General features: G+C 38.6%; 1 protein-coding gene across 5 annotated transcripts in view; it reads right to left on the bottom strand.

The window, feature by feature from the left end:
• Window positions 1–19294, bottom strand: part of LOC103690464 (uncharacterized) — a 45561-nt gene that overhangs the window by 16023 nt on the left and 10244 nt on the right. For 2 of the 5 annotated variants that reach the window (XR_015627397.1, XR_015627398.1), the window contains exons 3-6: window positions 10173–10255; window positions 6544–6690; window positions 6089–6207; window positions 856–922 (exon numbers count right to left, since the gene is read on the bottom strand). Coding sequence is in view for 1 of the 5 variants with exons in the window: in XM_087564097.1 (XP_087420223.1) it covers window positions 856–883 (28 nt within the window). In the remaining 4 variants the exon portion in view is untranslated. Of the gene's footprint in view, window positions 1–855; window positions 923–6088; window positions 6691–10172; window positions 10256–19294 lie in introns of those variants that run through there. The other 3 variants (XR_015627399.1, XM_087564097.1, XR_015627400.1) reach the window with 3 other exon arrangements.

The raw sequence follows: 19294 nt of genomic DNA, 5'->3' as shown, positions 1-19294 counted from the left end.
ATGATGGATGATGTCTTAGGGGTTTTACTGCTGTGAACAGACACCATGACCAAGGCAACTCTTATAAGGTTCAGAGGTTCAGTCCATTATCTACAAGGCAGGAGCTTGGCAGCATCCAGGCAGCCATGGTAAAGGCAGAGCTGAGAGTTCTACATCTTCATCTGAAGGCTGCTAGTGGAAGACTGGCTTCTAGGCAGCTAGGATGAAAGTCATAAAACCCACACCCACAGTGACATGTTTATTGCAACAGGACCACACTTTCTAATAGTGTCACTGCCTGGGCTGAGCATATACAAACTATCACAGAGGATAAGGCCATGCTACTGCACTTCCAGGGGCCACAGTCACTGAGGAAAAGCTGAACACTAGCCTACATTGACCCAGTGTTTGCAGATTGACTGAGTGTATTGTTTTAACTCTGAAGTCCAATTAGCAGACCCATTAGGCACTCACACGCCCTACCCGAGTTTTCATCAGTAGTAATGAGCATACTGAGTCAATGTCTTTCACCACAGTATCCTCTTTTTTTAAAAAAAGCTAATAAGAGGGACTGTGTGCTCTTTCTAAACCACATAGAGAAATCCATGTATACTGTCACCAAATCTGACTCTTATCCTGCCATGCTAGAGAAAAGTAAAGTCTACATTCAGCCACTCATTGAGCAAGCTTGATCTAAGGAGCAAGTATCTGTCCAGGTAATGCTGCATGGTCACTGCAAGAAGGAGAAGCTTTCTGGCATGACCTCGAACTCATCCTCACTGAGCTTCTAGTCCCAGCCAAAAAGCCTGTGGGCTTTGTGATGCTAAACTTTGTCATTCCATCAGACAGAAATGCAGCCTCAACATTGGTAATTACCTTGCACCATTGAATGGATCAGGCGCATCCCTGTATTCTAACTCCATGAATTTTCAGTGCAGGTGCCCTACAAAAGAACACACATCTTAATGAGAGGCATTGGGTCTCGACCGGCAATAACAAAAGCTGCTGCACCAATGGGAATGCCAGTCAATAAATATTTGATGAATGAACTAATACATGTTAGTAGACATGGTGTCATCCTTTAAATCAAATAGATATAAGCTTAATATCCATGTATTCCTCACTTAGTTGTTTTCTTCCAGGTCTATAAGATTATTATGATAATACAGAACTGATGTGAGGATTTAATAAAATAATGTACGTGAACACAGATAATGCCATACCTGGGAGGCAGTAGATGGCTCTTTTATGGTAATGTGTGCCTGAGTGTGAGCACATTCACACACACACACACACACACACACACACACACACACACACAGACACACACACACTGAATAAATACCGGGTGATGATGCTTAGGCTGTGAGACCTTTTCCTTCTGTGAAAGATAAAAGTCTATTGATTTTCCTTATGAATTTCTAAATTGCCCGGAGTAAATGCTGAGAGATTTATTCTAATGCAAGTACTGTGATTTCATTCTAGTGCCTACTTTGTATCAGTTCATTTCTGAGCTACACAGTTTGCACTCTTGAAACTGCTGGTTTATCAGGGATTCCATGATTGCTGATAAATGCTTACATTAGTGCAATGAAGATTGTACCTCCAGAAGATATGTCATTGGAAAGCATCAGTGACCTTTAGCAAGACAGTAGGGCCCATGTGAAGTATTCCCAGATCTCACTAACAAGATGACATTATTTAGATTTTTGTTTTGGTTGCCTAGTTACCATTCCTGTAAATCTTTCTGTGTTGCTTGTAAAGGTTACAAAAAAAGAAGCAGGAAGTAACACAGTTTTAAATTTTTCTTAAAAAAACGGCTGCCTTGTATACAGATGAAGACTTCTCTAAGAAATGTCACCGTTAGCTTCAGCTGTCAACTTGACAACTAGTCAGTCACCTGGGAAGAAGCAACCTCAACTGAGGAACTGCCTTCATCAGATTGGCCTGTGGGCATGTCTGTGTGACATTTTCTTGATCATTAATTGATGCGGGAAGGCACAGCCCACTGTGAGAATTTCTGTCCCTAGGCAGGTGGTCCTGAGTGTCATAGGGAGGAGGGGGGGATGGGAGAAAGAATTGTTGGGAGCCATGACTGGGAGTGGGCAGTGAGAGGGATGTTAAGTGAGTAAGTAAAAAAAAAAAAATATATATATATATATATATATATATATATATATATATATATATGATAAAACTAAAGAATCACCTGGTCATATGATGGTATCTGTTCTCTCTAATCTGTCCCATCGGTCTGTGCATCCAGCTTTATGTAATACCCACTCACAGACTACTAAGGAGATGTAGAAAGTTTCACATCCAGAAATGCACATTCAAACTCTGTTTTATTTGTTCCAGCCACTGTGGGCCCCATGAAACTTGATTTGAATCTTAGAATAGATTTTTCTACTCTGAACAAAAGCACCAGGGGAGTTTTAATAGAGCTTGCAATCGAATGTGCATGTCACTATGAGTGACAGTGATATATGTGTTGCTATCGATTCTCATAAGCCGTGAACATGGTTTTTTTCCTATAGATTGTGCCTTCACTTGTGTCTCTAGGACATATTTTAAAGGTGTACAAATGGTTTTGCTGTTTTGATTTCTAAGTATCTTATTACTCTTAATAACTCTATAAAGTAATTTAAAAAATTTCCTTTCTAATTCTTCTATATATTTAATTTTTAGATATTGAATATGCTATTTTATTGAATGCATTTGTTAGCATGTAGTATGTTTGTGTTTGAATATGTGTGTCTTCTTTATGTTTATTACAAATTAACTTGTGTTGTCTGAAAGCAAATTTTACGTCTTCCTTTTTCATGGCCAATTGCTTTGGTTGAAAATTTTGGTTAGAATATTCAGTGTGGAATAGAAAGAAGTGTTTATGGTAGATATTATGGTTTCATTCCTGACATATGATATATGGCATACATGGTGGACCTTTTTATTTTCTGTTGAGAGGTTTAATGAGAGAAGAAGAAGAGAAGAAGGGAGGAACAAAGGAGGCCGGCCATGAGCACATGGAGGGAAGTGGAGGGAGATAGAGAGAAGGAGCAGAGACAGAGAGGTCATGAGAGCAGAGAAGAGTAAGGGCAAGTGTCTGTTGCTTTTTTACTGGCTAATTTTTATTATGAGATAGCATGAACTTTTAAAATATTTTTTCTTTAACTGTTTAGATAATTGTGATTTGGAATAGATATTTGATCATAATCAGAAAAAACAGTCCCTGGCCATCAATCTTCATTTTACTGCCTACCCAGCTGTTGTCTCTTGCAATATGATCAATAAACTTGCTTTTCTTAAATCTTTCAGGCCATTATCCCAAATGGTCAATTCCAAAATGATTAGAACCCTGAAACATGAGATCTAAAATGATCAGTATCTTGAAAACATAGTCTAGGAAAAATGATCTTAAACTTTTTAAAGATATATAATTATATTTGAAAGGTCATTTGTTTGGAAAGCACAAACACAGAATAAATATTTTACAAACCATCTTACATTATAAAATGGACAATGATAATTTACCTTTGAATACATAAATATATATTATAAACCAGTGATAAAATACCAGCACAGTAATTATTATAATAAAATGAGAAGTATTAGGAGAGAGACATACCCCCCAAAAAAGTGCATAGCCTTGTAGCTGTTCATTGCATTTGCCAGCTTCTATTGCAGCTGTCTGAGACATCTACATACAATCTGCAATCACTCACAGCAAGGGACTACTGAAGTTTTTACCTTTCACCTAATGCACATTTAGGTATTTGTTGAAAAATGCTCTACATTTTAAATATGCTCAATACTTATGTGCAAATTAAACTCAAGATCACAACGGGCATAACAGTCAAATCTTCAACAAACAAACAAACAAACAAAAAACAAATACATACAAAAATATGCTCTAGTGCTGGAAATTTTGCAGATGTGAACAATGACATTGGATAATGAGAATATTGATTTGTATAAAAACACAAATAAGGCTAAAAGAATCAAAAGAAAAGTGCAACATATAAAGATTAAATTAGATTATGAGACACCACACAGAAGTACTTCTGTGGCCTGGCTGGGTTTCAGGATTGTTTCTGGGACTTTGTGTCTTGCATCATGATGAGAAGCTGCCTCGTCTGTTTTAGGGCAGGGCTCTTTGCTATACAAATGTTCAATCTGGACTTGATGCTACTCTTTTAAGACTCTTCAAGGATGTAGTTGTACCAAATAAGTATTCCATCTTCAAATGTCCCATGTTTGTGCCATGATTTTGTTACTCTGGGTGATTACAAATCACTTTGACATTTGGTCTTCTGTAGAGGATAAACTTGATGGACACAATGTTGACGGTCTGATCATAACACAAGGACACTGGTACCTTCTTACCCTACAGTTGTGCACAGTATTTCCAAATAAGTACAACAACTTCCTCTCCTTTCTTTCTTCCTACCTTCCCTCCTCCTCATCCTTCTTCCTCTTCCACCCCCCTTGTCCTCCTCATCTACTTCTGTCTTTCTTTTTCCTGTTTTTCTTTCTTTCTAAACTTTTATTTACTTATTGTTTTGGATATGGTCTTGTTACATAGCCCAGGCTGGCCTTGATCTCACCATTAGTCCATTCGCTTATACTACATGTATTCAGGTGCCAGAAGAGGACACAAAACTCTGTAGGGTGGAGCTGTAAGGAATTGTGAAGCACCTGATGTGTGTGTTGAGAACTAAACTTGGGTCTCTGGAACAGCAGAAAGTGCTTTCAATCACTGAGCCTTGTCTCTAGTCAGAACTGTAGGGATTTTGGTCTAGTGACTAAAGTGGTGGGGTATCTGAGGGGAAGTTGGGGTGACTGTCACTGAGTTGCTCTCCATTCTATTACAGAGATGCATCAGTCGGTAGAGTTTCATGCGTGGAACCATCCTGCATCTTACTTACCCATGGTGTGTGATACTTTCAAGGTGTTCCTGAGTGGAGCATGCTACAGTTTTGTTGTATATTTTTGCTTCAATAGTCACAGAACTTGAGGTTATCATCTCATTTTCTGCAAGTATACTCATGTGGTTTTTATCTTGATGTAACACTAGTTGCATAATATGAGTTAAAATTATATTATGTTCATTCTTTCAGAAAAATGTAAGGGTTGATGTTAGTTCTCCTGTAAGTATTCGATAAATTTGAGTAAGGTCTGATCTCAAGCTTTCCTTCATTGAAGCAATTTGATTATTGCTACAGATTTCATACTATCTATGGTTACACGTAGGCATCCTAGTACAGGGTGATGTGATCTGATAAGTTCTCAGTATCTAGAACTTTGTCCATTTTATTAAGGCTATCTAGGCAATGTTACTCACATTATTGCCTTTGGTCACTTTTATTTATATAAAATGTTAGTAATATATCAATTTTCCTATTATTATTATTATTATTATTATTATTATTATTTCCATGCTCATACAGAAATGGTGAGCCAATCTGCAGACCAAAAGAAACCTGAAGGGAAGGTATCCCAACATGGGGCATTTGAAACCCATATACATTTTTCCCTAGGGAATTATGGCCTCTGGAGCCTCTCTGTTCATGTATTTAAAGAGTCTGTAACACTCATAAGTAAGCTTTAATTTCACTTTGCTCTCAACTTTATTCTTGTCCTTTAATAAATTAAAGAAGAGAAAGAACCTATCTGCTATTGCACACACATTCACTAAGGGGTGAATCTTTAGTGTGAAGTGAACTTGCAATTCAGTTTCCAGTATTTGTTATAAGTGTCCATCTATGTATGTTCTAGATAGGTTGATATCCTGAGAATGTAGCCATGAACAAGGTAACAAAGTTCTCAGCCTTAGGGAAGCCCCACTCTCAGAGAGCTAAATCGTTTGCATCAGTTATTCAAATCCCCGGAGCATGACTGGTTTTGGAGTATGGTTTTATGAGTGAATGCCTCTGTATGATCTGGTTTCCTTTAGACATTGCTCTGGGAAGTAGAGAATAAAGTACAATTTGAAAATGACGCTGCTTTTCTTCATTGCCCTTTCAATTTTTTTGCTGCCTTATTTTAATGATAATAAATAATAAGAAATAATGATCTGGCCAAGTGAAAAGGTGAACCAACTGATTCTTACCACTTCTGAGTGAAGACTTTTCTTCTTTACAACGCAGAGGGATGCATCCATACACCATGCGCAGTGCTGTACCACTGACATCACTGACATTACCTTCCTACTTCTTGGTTTTTGGGCTTCTGTATTTGGAGAATAAAGTAGAGTCACAGGTTTCGGGTTCAAGTTGAGATAAGAGCCTATTTCAATGCCTGCTGGAGCTGCCCACTAAATAGTGGGGAGCCCAGAGCACATGAGCTCAAAGCACTTGAGCTGATAGAGGACTCCTTCCTGATGAATTCAGTGGCTTGATGACAGAGAGAAAGGAGAGCATCCGACCTTATATGTGAGTGGTTGGTCATATATGGGGAGCCAGCATACAGGAGTGCCTGCCTCAGTTCTTCCAGTTGGATTATAAACCAGGGAATCTACTGAGCACAGTGATGGGGTTGGAAGAGTGGGGCTAGTGTCTTCTGGACATAGTTCTTATTAATTCTTTGTCTTCTGTAGGAGTTGATGTTGAGTATCTAGAATTTTGGAAAGCAGAGACAGTATACCAGTTGGCGAGAGATGGGCGAGATTGTGGCAGGCACTTTGTAGGAAATCAGATGTGAGAAAGCATCTTCCTGAAATAGGTAAAGAATAGGTATAGAAGGTGGGAGACAGGCAAAGAGAACAGGTCATCAATATATTTACACATCTCAAGTAGAGACATATGAGAACTAGAACAGAGCTAGACACATTTTTTTTTAAAAAAATACATGAACAAGTTTGAGACTTATAAGACTTCTTTCCAACAATCTCAACTTCATGCAATGTTTGAGGAACCACCACACATCTGTCCCAGAAATATTTCTAAGCAGAGAGTCTCTGCAGTTAAACAATAAACTCCAGATATTCTCTTTCAGGGAATGACCTGAAATCTATGCTGTGATTATGGCAAATAGAGGTCAGATGCACCATCCACAGGGCTCATCAGCACCCAGCACTCCCACATTAGGCAGGATTCAAGAGACCATCTATCACTGCAATCCTATCAGCCCCCATTTACCTGCTTCATTTTAGCATTAACCTTTCCCACCTAATGTCTTTGAACAGAATGTACTTGAAATAGCCCAGAAAAAAGAAGTGCCTGTATACTCCTTATTTATGCATTGTACAGGGAAGCTTGAGTCACATCTGAAGTCACACGAATTTGAAAAATGACCATTTAAGCTGAAAGATAGTTAAATCCGTACCCATATCATCTTCCTCCTTCATTTATTTTTCTGTGCTGTTCCTGCCATAGTATCTCCCAGACCTTAAATGGGATGAGAGAAATGTCTTGTTTAGGACTACCTTCATCCTCTTGTGTGGCCTTGAGTCTGTGTAGCCTCCACCTTTCTCTGATTTACACTGAGAGTTACATTTGTCTGTGGGTATAAACATACCTATCTAGACGGCAGCTCAATAGCATGTCCATTTAGCTACACAACAGTATTTCTTTTCCTTCTACTACCTACAATCTTTCATTGGTTCTGACCAATTTATTTTCTTGTATCAGGCATGGATGTATTCCTGTGGAATATGTCTGATATCCTTTGAGATGAGTTGGCTGTGGCACTGACATTCATGCCACTATTGCAAAGGTAGGCATGTTTTGCCTGACAAATTGGTCTCTTGGACCAGAAGATTCACATATTCACACACTGACACACACATACAAACATACACACTCTCATAACAGACACACATATACACACACTCAGCACATTTTCATATACATATACTCACATACACATAGAGACTTTCACAAACAGACACTTTCATATACTCAACAGACACACACACTCACATACACATATACATACTCTCTTACACATTCATGTATACCCTAACACACACACATATGCACATATACATTCTTTTATTTTTTTTAATTAACTTGAGTATTTCTTATATACATTTCGAGTGTTATTCCCTTTCCCGGTTTCTGGGCAAACATCCCCCTCCCCCCTCCCCTTCTCTATGGATGTTCCCCTTCCCATCCTCCCCCCTTGCCGCCCTCCCCCCAACAATCTAGTTCACTGGGGGTTCAGTCTTAGCAGGACCCAGGGCTTCCCCTTCCACTGGTGCTCTTACTAGGCTATTCATTGCTATCTATGAGGTCAGAGTCCAGGGTCAGTCCATGTATAGTCTTTAGGTAGTGGCTTAGTCCCTGGAAGCTCTGGTTGCTTGGCATTGTTGTACATATGGAGTCTCGAGCCCCTTCAAGCTCTTCCAGTTCTTTCTCTGATTCCTTCAACAGGGGTCCTATTCTCAATTCAGTGGTTTGCTGCTGGCATACGCCTCTGTGTTTGCTGTATTCTGGCTGTGTCTCTCAGGAGCGATCTACATCCGGCTCCTGTCGGCCTGCACTTCTTTGCTTCATCCATCTTGTCTAATTGGATGGCTGTATATGTATGGGCCGCATGTGGGGCAGGCTCTGAATGGGTGTTCCTTCTGTCTCTGTTTTAATCTTTACACAGACACACTCATACTCACACACAGGGCCAGGGAGTAGACCCTGACAAGTGATACGGATAGATGGACTTTAATGAATTCCCTGACAATTTCTGTAGCTTCATGATTTTAACAAGTAAAGGATTTTTTTTCTCTTTTGAATCATTACCGACTTTCAAAGTTGTTTTTAGAATTAATTGAGAAATATCATTACACTATTCCTAACATAGCCATGTAAATTTCTATCTATCTATCTATCTGTCTGTCTGTCTGTCTGTCTGTCTGTCTGTCTGTCTATCTATCTATCTACCTATCTATCTATCTTCATCATCATCTGTCCATGATCTAGCTATCTGCTTATCTATCTATCTATCTATCTATCTATCTATCTATCTATCTATCTATCTATCTTGCTGTCTGCTTATCTATCTATTTATCTATCTATCTATCTATCTATCTATCTATCTATCTATCTATCTATCTATCTTCTACCTATGTATATATGTATCTATCATCTATTTATCATCTATCTATTTATCTATCTATCTATCCATCCATCTATCTCTATCTATCTATCTATCTATCTATCTATCTATCTATCTATCTATCTTCTACCTATGTATATATGTATCTATCATCTATTTATCATCTTCTATCTATCTATCTATCTATCTATCTATCTATCTATCTATCTATCTATCTATCCTATCTGTATCTCTGTTTCTATATACTTATGTGTGTATGGCCTGTGTACATTTGTATATATGTATATATCTTTACAGTTGTGTGGACTTGGATATGCATGCAAATGCCAAAATCTGACATTGTATTTCATCTTCCATTGCTCCATACCTTACTTTTTGAGACAGGGTCCCTTGCTGAGTGTAGAACTCACTGAGTTGGACAGGCTGTCTGCTCAGCCAGCTCCAGGGATCCTGTCTTCATGCTGGCCCCACTACTGAGATTACTGGGTTCTTTGGCTGGACCAAGGTTTTACATAGATGCTGGAAATTTATATTCCTCTCTATATGTTTTCATAGTTTGCTTTCAATTACTGTAATAAAGGCCATGGGCAAAAGCAACTTGGACAAGAAAGGATTTATTTCACCTCACAGATTATAGCCCATCATTGAAGAAGGTCAATGCAGGAACCAAGAATCTGGAACCAAAGTAGTGACATTGGAGGGTCATTGCTTGCTGGATTGCTTTTGTATAGTACTCAGGACAACCCTTCCAGTGGTAGCACTGCCCAGTGTGGTTTGGGCCTGCTCACATCAATAGTTAATCAATAAAATGCCCCTGCAGGCTTATCTATAGCCAATCTAATAGTGACATTTTCTAAGCTGAGGCTTTTCTTCCCAGGTGATTGTAGTTTGTGTTTTTGACCAGAAACAGAACAAAACAAAACAAACAAATCAAATCAAAATGCAACTGCAACACAAAATAAACACTTTAGTCATTGAGCTAAGCATTAACTTTGCAACCCTCTACATAACACATTTCAATGAACTGAACTGTGCTAATTTTCCATTCTACATCCCTGTTCTATTATAGCAGTCAAGTGTTGCTTGCATAGGAGGAGAATATTGCCAGCTCAGGTCATGGGGAAGTGATTGAAATAGCTTACCAGAAGATCTTGGCCAAGAGTTTAGAAGATGCAGAAGAGAGGTCAAACTGACTAGGCTTCTTTCACAGGGAATAGCCGGTCGACTGTGTAAAAGAGAAGTGATTTTAGAGAAGATTGGGAAGTACAATTTGTAACAGTTTGCGAGGGTCAGATCTGGGGCATGTGCACACATGCACACATGCACATACATGTGTGCGTGCATGAACACACACACACACACACACACACACACACACACACACACACACAGCTATTCTCACTCCACATGGGCAACATCCACAGTATGACAGATATATCTGTGTCTCTCTTTAAAGGCTGCATGGATACAGTCATGATTTTCGTCTTCCTGCCTCCATGCCTTTTTCCAGGTCACCTCTCCTTAGGGACTGATAGACCCTGTTCCACCTTTTCCTTTATGGGCCACAGCCATCTCTTTAGTGGTACTGTGAACCTTAGAGCAGGAAACTAGCTCCTACTCAATATTCAGCAACACAGAACTACTCGTGTCAGAGTGAAATGTGTTATTTAAGTAAAACGCACGCAATTGCAGACCTTGTAACAATAAATCCCGAGTGGCTTTGAACCACACACATCCTCAAAGTGTCATGAAGAAGGCATCATTTTCTTTTAAATGGTGAGCTAAGATTCTTCAAAAGAAAATTGGTTATTTTCAAATATTCTGGGCAAAATAGCATTTGGGAGATGTATTTATATAGGTAAGGAATGAGATGTTAGAGTGGGTATCAGAGATTCAGTGAGCCCTGTCATGCAAAGGTCTCTCTTGCAGTGACTTGATAATATAATTCCCCTCCTGTGACTACTTGGAGCATAACATTCTGCAGTTATTCCATGAGAAGCTCCTTTATAATAAGTAGATGATGCCCCATGCTTGCCTATGAAAGAACACCTAATGGCAGTGCTTCAGCTCGTATCCCTCTCTGCTGTCAGGAAAGCATATTTTAAACCTTTGGTGGATGAAATGCTGAAATACCCCTAACATCTCGATGCAAACACATTTTTAAAATCACCCCCGATCATACCCCACAATAATGAAAGCACAAGCACAAGGTCACACATGTCCCCAAATAGCTTTCCTGAAGGATTAACCCAAGCCTCTCTGTGCAGCAACACACAAATGGCTGCTGGGAACAGTTTGTTTCTTTTTTTCAGGATAAGAGAATATTTATTCTAGAGTCAAATTTAAGTAACTGTGCCCTGGAAACACAGATATAAGCTACATATAAATCCCATGTTCCAGGGTGGTAGATGTTTCAGGAAGGTTTTAGAGCTACAGAACGAAGTCATGAGTGGGAACTTTTAAAACACATGAGTGGAAACAGAGGGAACATTCTTAATAGAAAAGGCTGTGTGTGCTTGTGCATGTATGTGTCTGCATGGACACCTTGTGCATCTGAGTGTGTGGTGGATAGTAGGAAATAGAATCCTTAGCTGGTTAATATTTTACTACAATGTCCCTCCTTTTCATTTCATCTGCGTGATGTCACTTCTCTTCCACAGTTGAGTCATTTCTTCACGTCCTATCTAAATGTCAGTTTGTATCAACCATCCTGCCATGTCCTCTTTACTAGTCCAATGTGCACATCCCTTGCCTGATGCATATGGCAGCTGCTGATGACATACTTTCTGATCCTTTTTATAGGAAACCATCATCACATAAAGGGAGATATCTCATTTTGGAAGTCCTGGCTTTAACCTATATTGGAGATACTGTGCACCTGCTATTCCAAACCTGGGCTACTTGTGTATAAATGTAAAGAAAACCTTGTGATCAATCCATGCTCCAGACTCCCTCCTAGCTGAGGCCAAGGCTGTCATTTATCCAAGATACTTTGCTGGGCTTTTCAATATTCCTAATCATGAAAGGAATAGCCCCTAAAAAACATCGCGTGGCAAGTGAGATACTACCTCAGTGTTTCTGGGAAAACTGACCTCCATTGTAATCCCTTTATCCCAACTCTACCTGTGGTTTCTTCTCACTCAGAGATGCTCTTCTGAGACCAAGAGCCTCCTTAAAGGCTTCATCACACCAAGGATTAGTCCTCACAGCAATCCCATATCACTGGTTGCTTAACGACTATGCATCTGTCTATTCTTGAATCCCTGAAGCAGAAACAGAGGCCTCCTAACTGATGTAACCACATACTGCACAAGATTTCATGCAGCCATCTTCTCAGCAAATATTTATTGAATGCATAAACTAACACATGGCATGAAATTATTTTAAAAGAATGCAACCTGGCACCTCTCCATGGTTAGTAGTAAGTCATGGCCAGAGGAATGCTGGTACCAGGTGAAGGGCACAGACCAGACTCACATGAAACAACAAACGTGCAGAGAGATTAGTTCCAGTGTCTGTGTCTGTGGTGCTTCTCAAGCAGTACAAGTGCAGGATGCAAAACACAGCGCTAACTCGGCCAGCTGGGTCAGAGCAGTGGTCATGAGTACATCTTGTTTATAAATAAGATAGTGACTAGAGGAGAGGAACAAAAGAATTCTAGGAATAGAGAGGGCACTGTGACAAATACCTCAGACAAAGGGGATGCTTGATGGCAATAAATACAAACAAGAAAAAGTCACATCATGCCAACATGAAAAAGTCAGCCATGGTCACCCAGTGTGTATGCAAGATGGTAGACTATTTTAAGAAGTGGGACATTATCAAATATTTGTTAATATCAATGTGACATCTATAAACTTCAGAATGTTAAAGTCAATGAACTGCAGCAACTTTAAAAGTAATTGTTGAGGCTGGTGGCAAAATGGCTCATTGGGTAAATGTGCATGCCCTGGAGCCTGGCAGCCTGAGTTAGATAGTAGAACCTACATATAAGTTTTCCTCTGACTTCCACATGCATGCATGGCAACATGCATCCTCCAACCCCTCCACAAACGCATGAAATATATAAATGAAAGTTCTGAAAATAAATAAAATAGTATTTGCATCACCACTCTTTGGGAGATGAAAACATTGGTCTTCTGGGGTCCTTTGTATGGCTTTATTCATGTTTCTCTGAGCCTGTCCTGTCTGTGGTCCTGATGTTGTTTGTTGGCCATGGGTCTTTGAGGCCCTTCTGTGCCATCATATTCTTACTAACTTGACAGTTGACGTTCTAGAACATTGGTCTTTGGAGTTTCTCTTGGAGAAGGGTATTGGAAAGTCTTCCCCTGGTAACTGCCATGCTTGGAAAGAGTCTAAACAGACAGAGGAAGCAACATGAAAGGAACATCAGACTTCCATGCTGCTTGTTTTAAAAGGCCAGTTATAGTTTAAAGAGCACACATTAAATAAAGATTACACCTTGCCTCTTTTGTTGGTTGTTTCTTCTTAGATATAATTTCTGGGTCCAAGAGGGAAATTCCTAGATGTTTTGAGACATATGGCTCAAAGTAATGCCTCAGCCCTTCATATTTATTAATATCCCCAAAATACCCATATGCAGTTTTATTATTATGAGAAACATATTTCTATCCCATGTTTAATTAAAAAAATTAAAAAAACCCATGTAGATTCCCCAATAAAATACCATAAAAACAAATGATAACGTATTTTTAAATGTTCTTCAAGTTTTCTAAGAGAGATTTCAAAAAGCTTATAAAATGAGAGAAATAGGCATTTGTCTTTATGGTAAATATTATTTATACACTCAGCAGATGCTACATCATGAGTATAGCTCATAAGTTATAAGTAAAGATGGAGTAAAGAAAGACTTCTGTTTTATTGATTGCTATACTCTAGATTGTTTGTACTTTGGGCAATTATGAATGCATACTGTTTTACAAGCTTATGAAGATGAATAACTTGTGTGGGGTCATTTCAGTTTGAAATGGAAGCCTTGAGGCACTCTCATGCATATCCTGTGACACTTTTATTGCCCTTGACCCAAAATTCACTTTATACGTTGCCTTTTAACAATGTTGCCTAAATCTTATATTCATCACTAGTGAGTTGTTTTCTGGGTGTATTTAGTTGGTGACGGGGGGGGGGGGGAGGGGACCTGTCAGATGATGTATGTGACTACCTGAGCACATTTGAGACGCTAATGCCTGGCGTCCTCAGCTCAGTACTGCCTCAAGTTAATGAGATCGCGCAGCTGATAATTACTTCATTCAGGCGTCTCCTTACTAGAACTCTGAGCTAATTTAAAGGTATGAATTACTTTTTCTTTCTATTCTGGAGCTGCAAAAAGGTGGACTCTACCCTTTACAAATCACCTCAAGTCTTTCTGAATACACTTCAATTTATGTAGCTGTGTGCCTTGGGGATTTATTTGTTCCTGCCTGCTTGGTGAGAGTGGGGAGGTCACCTGTTTGCAGAACGTTTCTGTTAAGTGCTATTATACCAATTGCATCTGGCTAAGCTCTCGGTGGCTGGGGCTGCTGGACTGATCACTCCATGAAAGTCTTGTATATATATTGCAACACTAACAGAGAGACAGCCACTAACAACAATAACAAAACAGGGTTGCCAAGAAGATCACAATGTAATTTTGTAATTGGCTGCATTAAATAACCAGGAATGTGTCACAGATGGATATGTTTGCCTGTATCCTGAAATTTTGTGGGCTAGGCTGCATCTCGTCATCACTTAAAGTTCTAAAAGTTTAATACTTCCACATCCTAGGTTACATTGTCATGTCAATAGTCACTTCCCTAGCTCTGTTGAACTACTTTGACAAGAGCCTTTCCTATGGTTGAGGAATAAATATCAGAACCATTACACAATAGATTATCTATTAATGTCTTTGTTTATTTTAGGGCTCAGTATGTTTCTAATTAATTTGTCCGGTATTGTCACATGGAAATGATGAATGCCTATCAGAGTAATATTCCTGTAGGACACAGCAAACTTAGGAAATTTCCAGAACTGGAGAGGTGGGCTCAGTAAAGCACTTGTAAGCAAACACAGGGATCTGAGTTAATATCCCCAGAAGCAACATAAAATTCCCAGCATGGTGGACCCTACCTATAACTTCAACCTTTAAGGAAGGGGAGCATGAAATCGGTAGGACTCTAAAGCTCACTGGCTGTTTAGCACAAGCAAATTAAAGAGCCTCACTGTTAGTGAAAGATCCTGTTTCAAAAAATAGAGATGAACTGATCCAGTGAAAAGATGTCTATCATTGACTTCCGACCTCTACATACTCAAACATACAGGTATGCTCACCACACTTACAGCATCACACACACACACACACACACACACACACACACACACACACCACATACACACACACACACCACATACACACACACACACCACATACACACACACACACACCACATACACACACACACACACACCACATACACACACACACACACCACATACACACACACACACACAGAGTTATTAACTATAATTCACACCATGATGTCAATGATTATAAATACATAAACATCCTGCAAAAGATTACAGTTGTTAAAAGTACCCATGAAATACAGCTCAAGACATCAAAATTTTATAAGAATTGGGTTACTAGAAAAACAAACAAACAAACAAAAATAAAGGACTGTACACAACTTTCTAAGCTTTGTAAATTCAAAAGTTTCTTTGTGTGGAGCATTGTTTAGAAATGGAACTTGAGTACCATAAGAAAATCTGTAAGCATATAAATAGGAAATAAATAGAATTACTTAATACATTTAAACGATACCACCTAATATAATGCCTTTTTAAGTATTAGTAAAAAACAAATGCAGAAAGATCAATATAGAAACAGCTGTCCCAAAAGCCCAGGAGGCTGGAATTGAAGTCCACTCAATATTTCCCTATACAGTGCTCACTTATACCCTTATCACTGACTCGGTTTAAAACTGCTGTCAAGAGATGTCTCCTTGATCAGTTGCTTCGTGATTCTTTTCCAATTAAAAGTGAATTCTCCATTTTATCCTATTTGTTTTCAGAACCCTAGGAACTAGATACAATATTTAATCACATTAGCCATCCTATTACCTAGGTTTGCCTAGGACAGTCCCCACTTGCCACATTCTTTCTTGATACAGATGAAACGTTTCTGTGCATCTGTGTCTGGCAGACCTGTGATATGCATCTATATTATCAGATACTACAAACATTTTTCCAATGAAGATTAAAATACCTAATTATTTAAAAGCAGGACATTTGATATCCTTCCTAAAATCCATCACACAGTTCTTTGTAATTCTATGTTATTTAGAGTTAGGGATACATATGAATCAGAGTCTCTTCACAGGGCATCATGGAGGATACACATTGAGGGAACCAGATTAAAGGGACTTAGGTCTACAGCAAACAATATATCCTTGATGGTAAATGGTTGCAGATGAAAGGAGTGAGCTGGTTTGTTATCATTTTGGGAATGAAGAGTGCAGGATGTCAATGAAGCATTCAGACAACACGGAGAAGACGCTGTTGTCAGAAGCAAAAGTTCTGATGTAAGAGGAAAGGGAAGACAGCCTTATGTGTATTGATCTCCTACACTGGTGTTTAGACATGTTGCACACAGAACTTCCACAAAACAAAGATGGCAGATCTTGGCCTTAAAGCACAGATCATAGCCACATGTACCCTGCCGACTTGCTTGGCTGGTATTATACCCACTGGTCTTATCCCTCCTCCCAAAAAAGGATTCCTTCAAAGCTAAATATTTTTTTCCATAGGCAGAATCCTATTTAAATCTGGATTGTTCAGAAACGTGAAGTTCTTGACATACAGATCTTTCACTTGCTTGGTTAGAGTCACACAAAGGTACTTTATGTTATTTGTGACTATTGTGAACGGTGTTGTTTCCCTAATTTCTTTCTCAGCCTATTTATCCTTTGAGCAGAAGAAGACTACTGAATTGTTTGAGTTTATTTTATACCCAGACACTTTGCTGAAATTGTCTACCAGGTTTAGGAATTCTCTGGTGGAATTTTTGGGGTCACTTAAGTATGCTATCATATCATCTGCAAATAGTGATACTTTGACTTTTTCCTTTCCAATTTGTATCTCTCCTTTTGTTACTAATTACATTGGCTAGGACTTTGAGTACTATCTTTTTTTTTTTTTTTTTGGTTCTTTTTTTCGGAGCTGGGGACCGAACTCAGGGCCTTGCGCTTCCTAGGCAAGCGCTCTACCACTGAGCTAAATCCCCAACCCCTGAGTACTATCTTTAGGTAAGAAGAGAGTGGGCAGCCTTGTCTAGTCCCTGATTATAGAGGGATTGCTTCAACTTTCTCTCCATTTAATTTGATGTTAACTACTGGTTTGCTGTATATTGCTTTTACAATGCTTAGGTATGGGCCTTGACTTCTTGATCTTTCCAAGACTTTTATCAGGAAGGGGTGTTGAATTTTATCAAATGTTTTCCTAGCATCTAATGAGGTGATCATGTGGTCTTTTCTTTGAGTTTGCTTAGATAGTGGATTCCGTTGATGGGTTTCTGTATATTGAACCATCCCCGCATCTCTGGGATGAAGCCTACTTGATCATGGTAAATGATCATTTTGATGTGTTCTTGGATTTGGTTTGCAAGAATTTTACTGAATATTTTTGCTTAGATATTCATAAGGAAAATTGTTCTAAAGTTCTCTTTCTTTGTTAGATTTTTGTGTGATTTAGATATAAGTGTAATTGTGACTCCATAGAATGAATTCGGTAATGTTTCCTTTGTTTCTATTTTATGGGATAGTTTGAAGAGTATTGGTATGAGGTCTTCTATGAAGGTCTGATAGAATTCTGCACTAAACTCATCTGGTCCTGGGCTTTTTTGATTGGGAGACTTTTAATGACTGCCTCTATTTCTTTAAGACTTATAGGACTGTTTAGATGGTTTATCTGATTCTGATTTAACTTTGGTACCTGGTATCTGTCTAGAAAATTGTCCATCTCCTCCAGATTTTCCAGTTTTGATGAATATAGGTTTTTGTAATAGAATCTGATTTTTTAAAAATTTTCTCAGTTTTTCAGTTTTTGTCTCCCTTTTCATTTCTGATTTTGTTAATTTGGATACTGTCTCTGTGCCCTCTAGTTAGTCTGGCTAAGGGTTTATCTATCTTGTTGATTTTCTCAAAGAACCAGGTCCTGGTTTTGTTGATTCTTTGTATAGTTCTAGAATTTCAAGTATCTTCAATGTCCCAGTGTAGGGGAAAGCCAGGGTGGGGAGATGGGAGGGAGTGGGTGAATTGGTAGGGGAGCACCCTCATAGAAGCAAGGGAGAGGGGATGGAATAGGGGGCTCTGAAGGGGAAATTGTGAAAGGAGGATGGCATTTAAAATGTAAATAAAGAAAATATCCAATAAAACAATCTGAAAAAACGATTGGATACATTTCAAGATTTTAGAAATGTTAATGAGTAAATATAAAACTCTATAGAATGAAAGAATATTAAAAATCAGAACTTAAGGTAAGAAAATGAAAACAAATAAAAAATGCATAGGAACATAGAAACAAATATTTGGTTCTTTGAAAGAATTAAGACTCAGATCAACAGCATTATATGTAGCTAATGAGAACATTATAACAGATGCCATTAAATCCAGAGGACATTTGGGCAATATTTGAAAATTTATGTTCCATTAAATTGAAAAAATCTAGAAGAAATAGATGAATTTATAGTGCTTTTATGTAGTCATTTATTATTATGATGATGATGATTATGATGATGCTGCTGATGATATGTGACTGTACTTTTATTCCTAGTTCCTTCCTATGAATGAAAGCAGCATGTGATATTTGTCTCTGGAAGTGACTAATTTCAATTAAGAACACATTATACTGGAAATAACACAATACAACTCTGCTATGCCCCTTCCCCCCCAAAAAACAAATCTGGATTGTCCCTATGAAAAACATGCGACAGTCTTTTCTGATTTTGCTTGCTTGACGTGATGATCTGGAGTTCCATTTAAATTTCTGTAAATGACAGAATTTCCTTGTTCCTTGTGATCAAGGGTTTTCTTGGGTTCATATACCACATCTTGTATAGCCATTCATCACTGGTGGACAATCAGGTAGTTCTTTTTACTTTGGCTATCGAGAATGACAAACTAACAAGCTTCAGGTGCAGATCCCTCTGTGGCACGCTTACATAAAATCTTTTGAGTATTCCCTAGAGAGATTTAACTGAATCAAATGGTAT

This window comes from Rattus norvegicus, chromosome 8 (genome assembly GCF_021556685.1).
Source record: "Rattus norvegicus strain SHRSP/BbbUtx chromosome 8, alternate assembly SHRSP_T2T, whole genome shotgun sequence".
Taxonomy (NCBI): Eukaryota; Metazoa; Chordata; class Mammalia; order Rodentia; family Muridae; genus Rattus; species Rattus norvegicus.
Note: the sequence above shows the minus strand (reverse complement) of the source record. Positions and strands in the feature narration are given on the sequence as shown.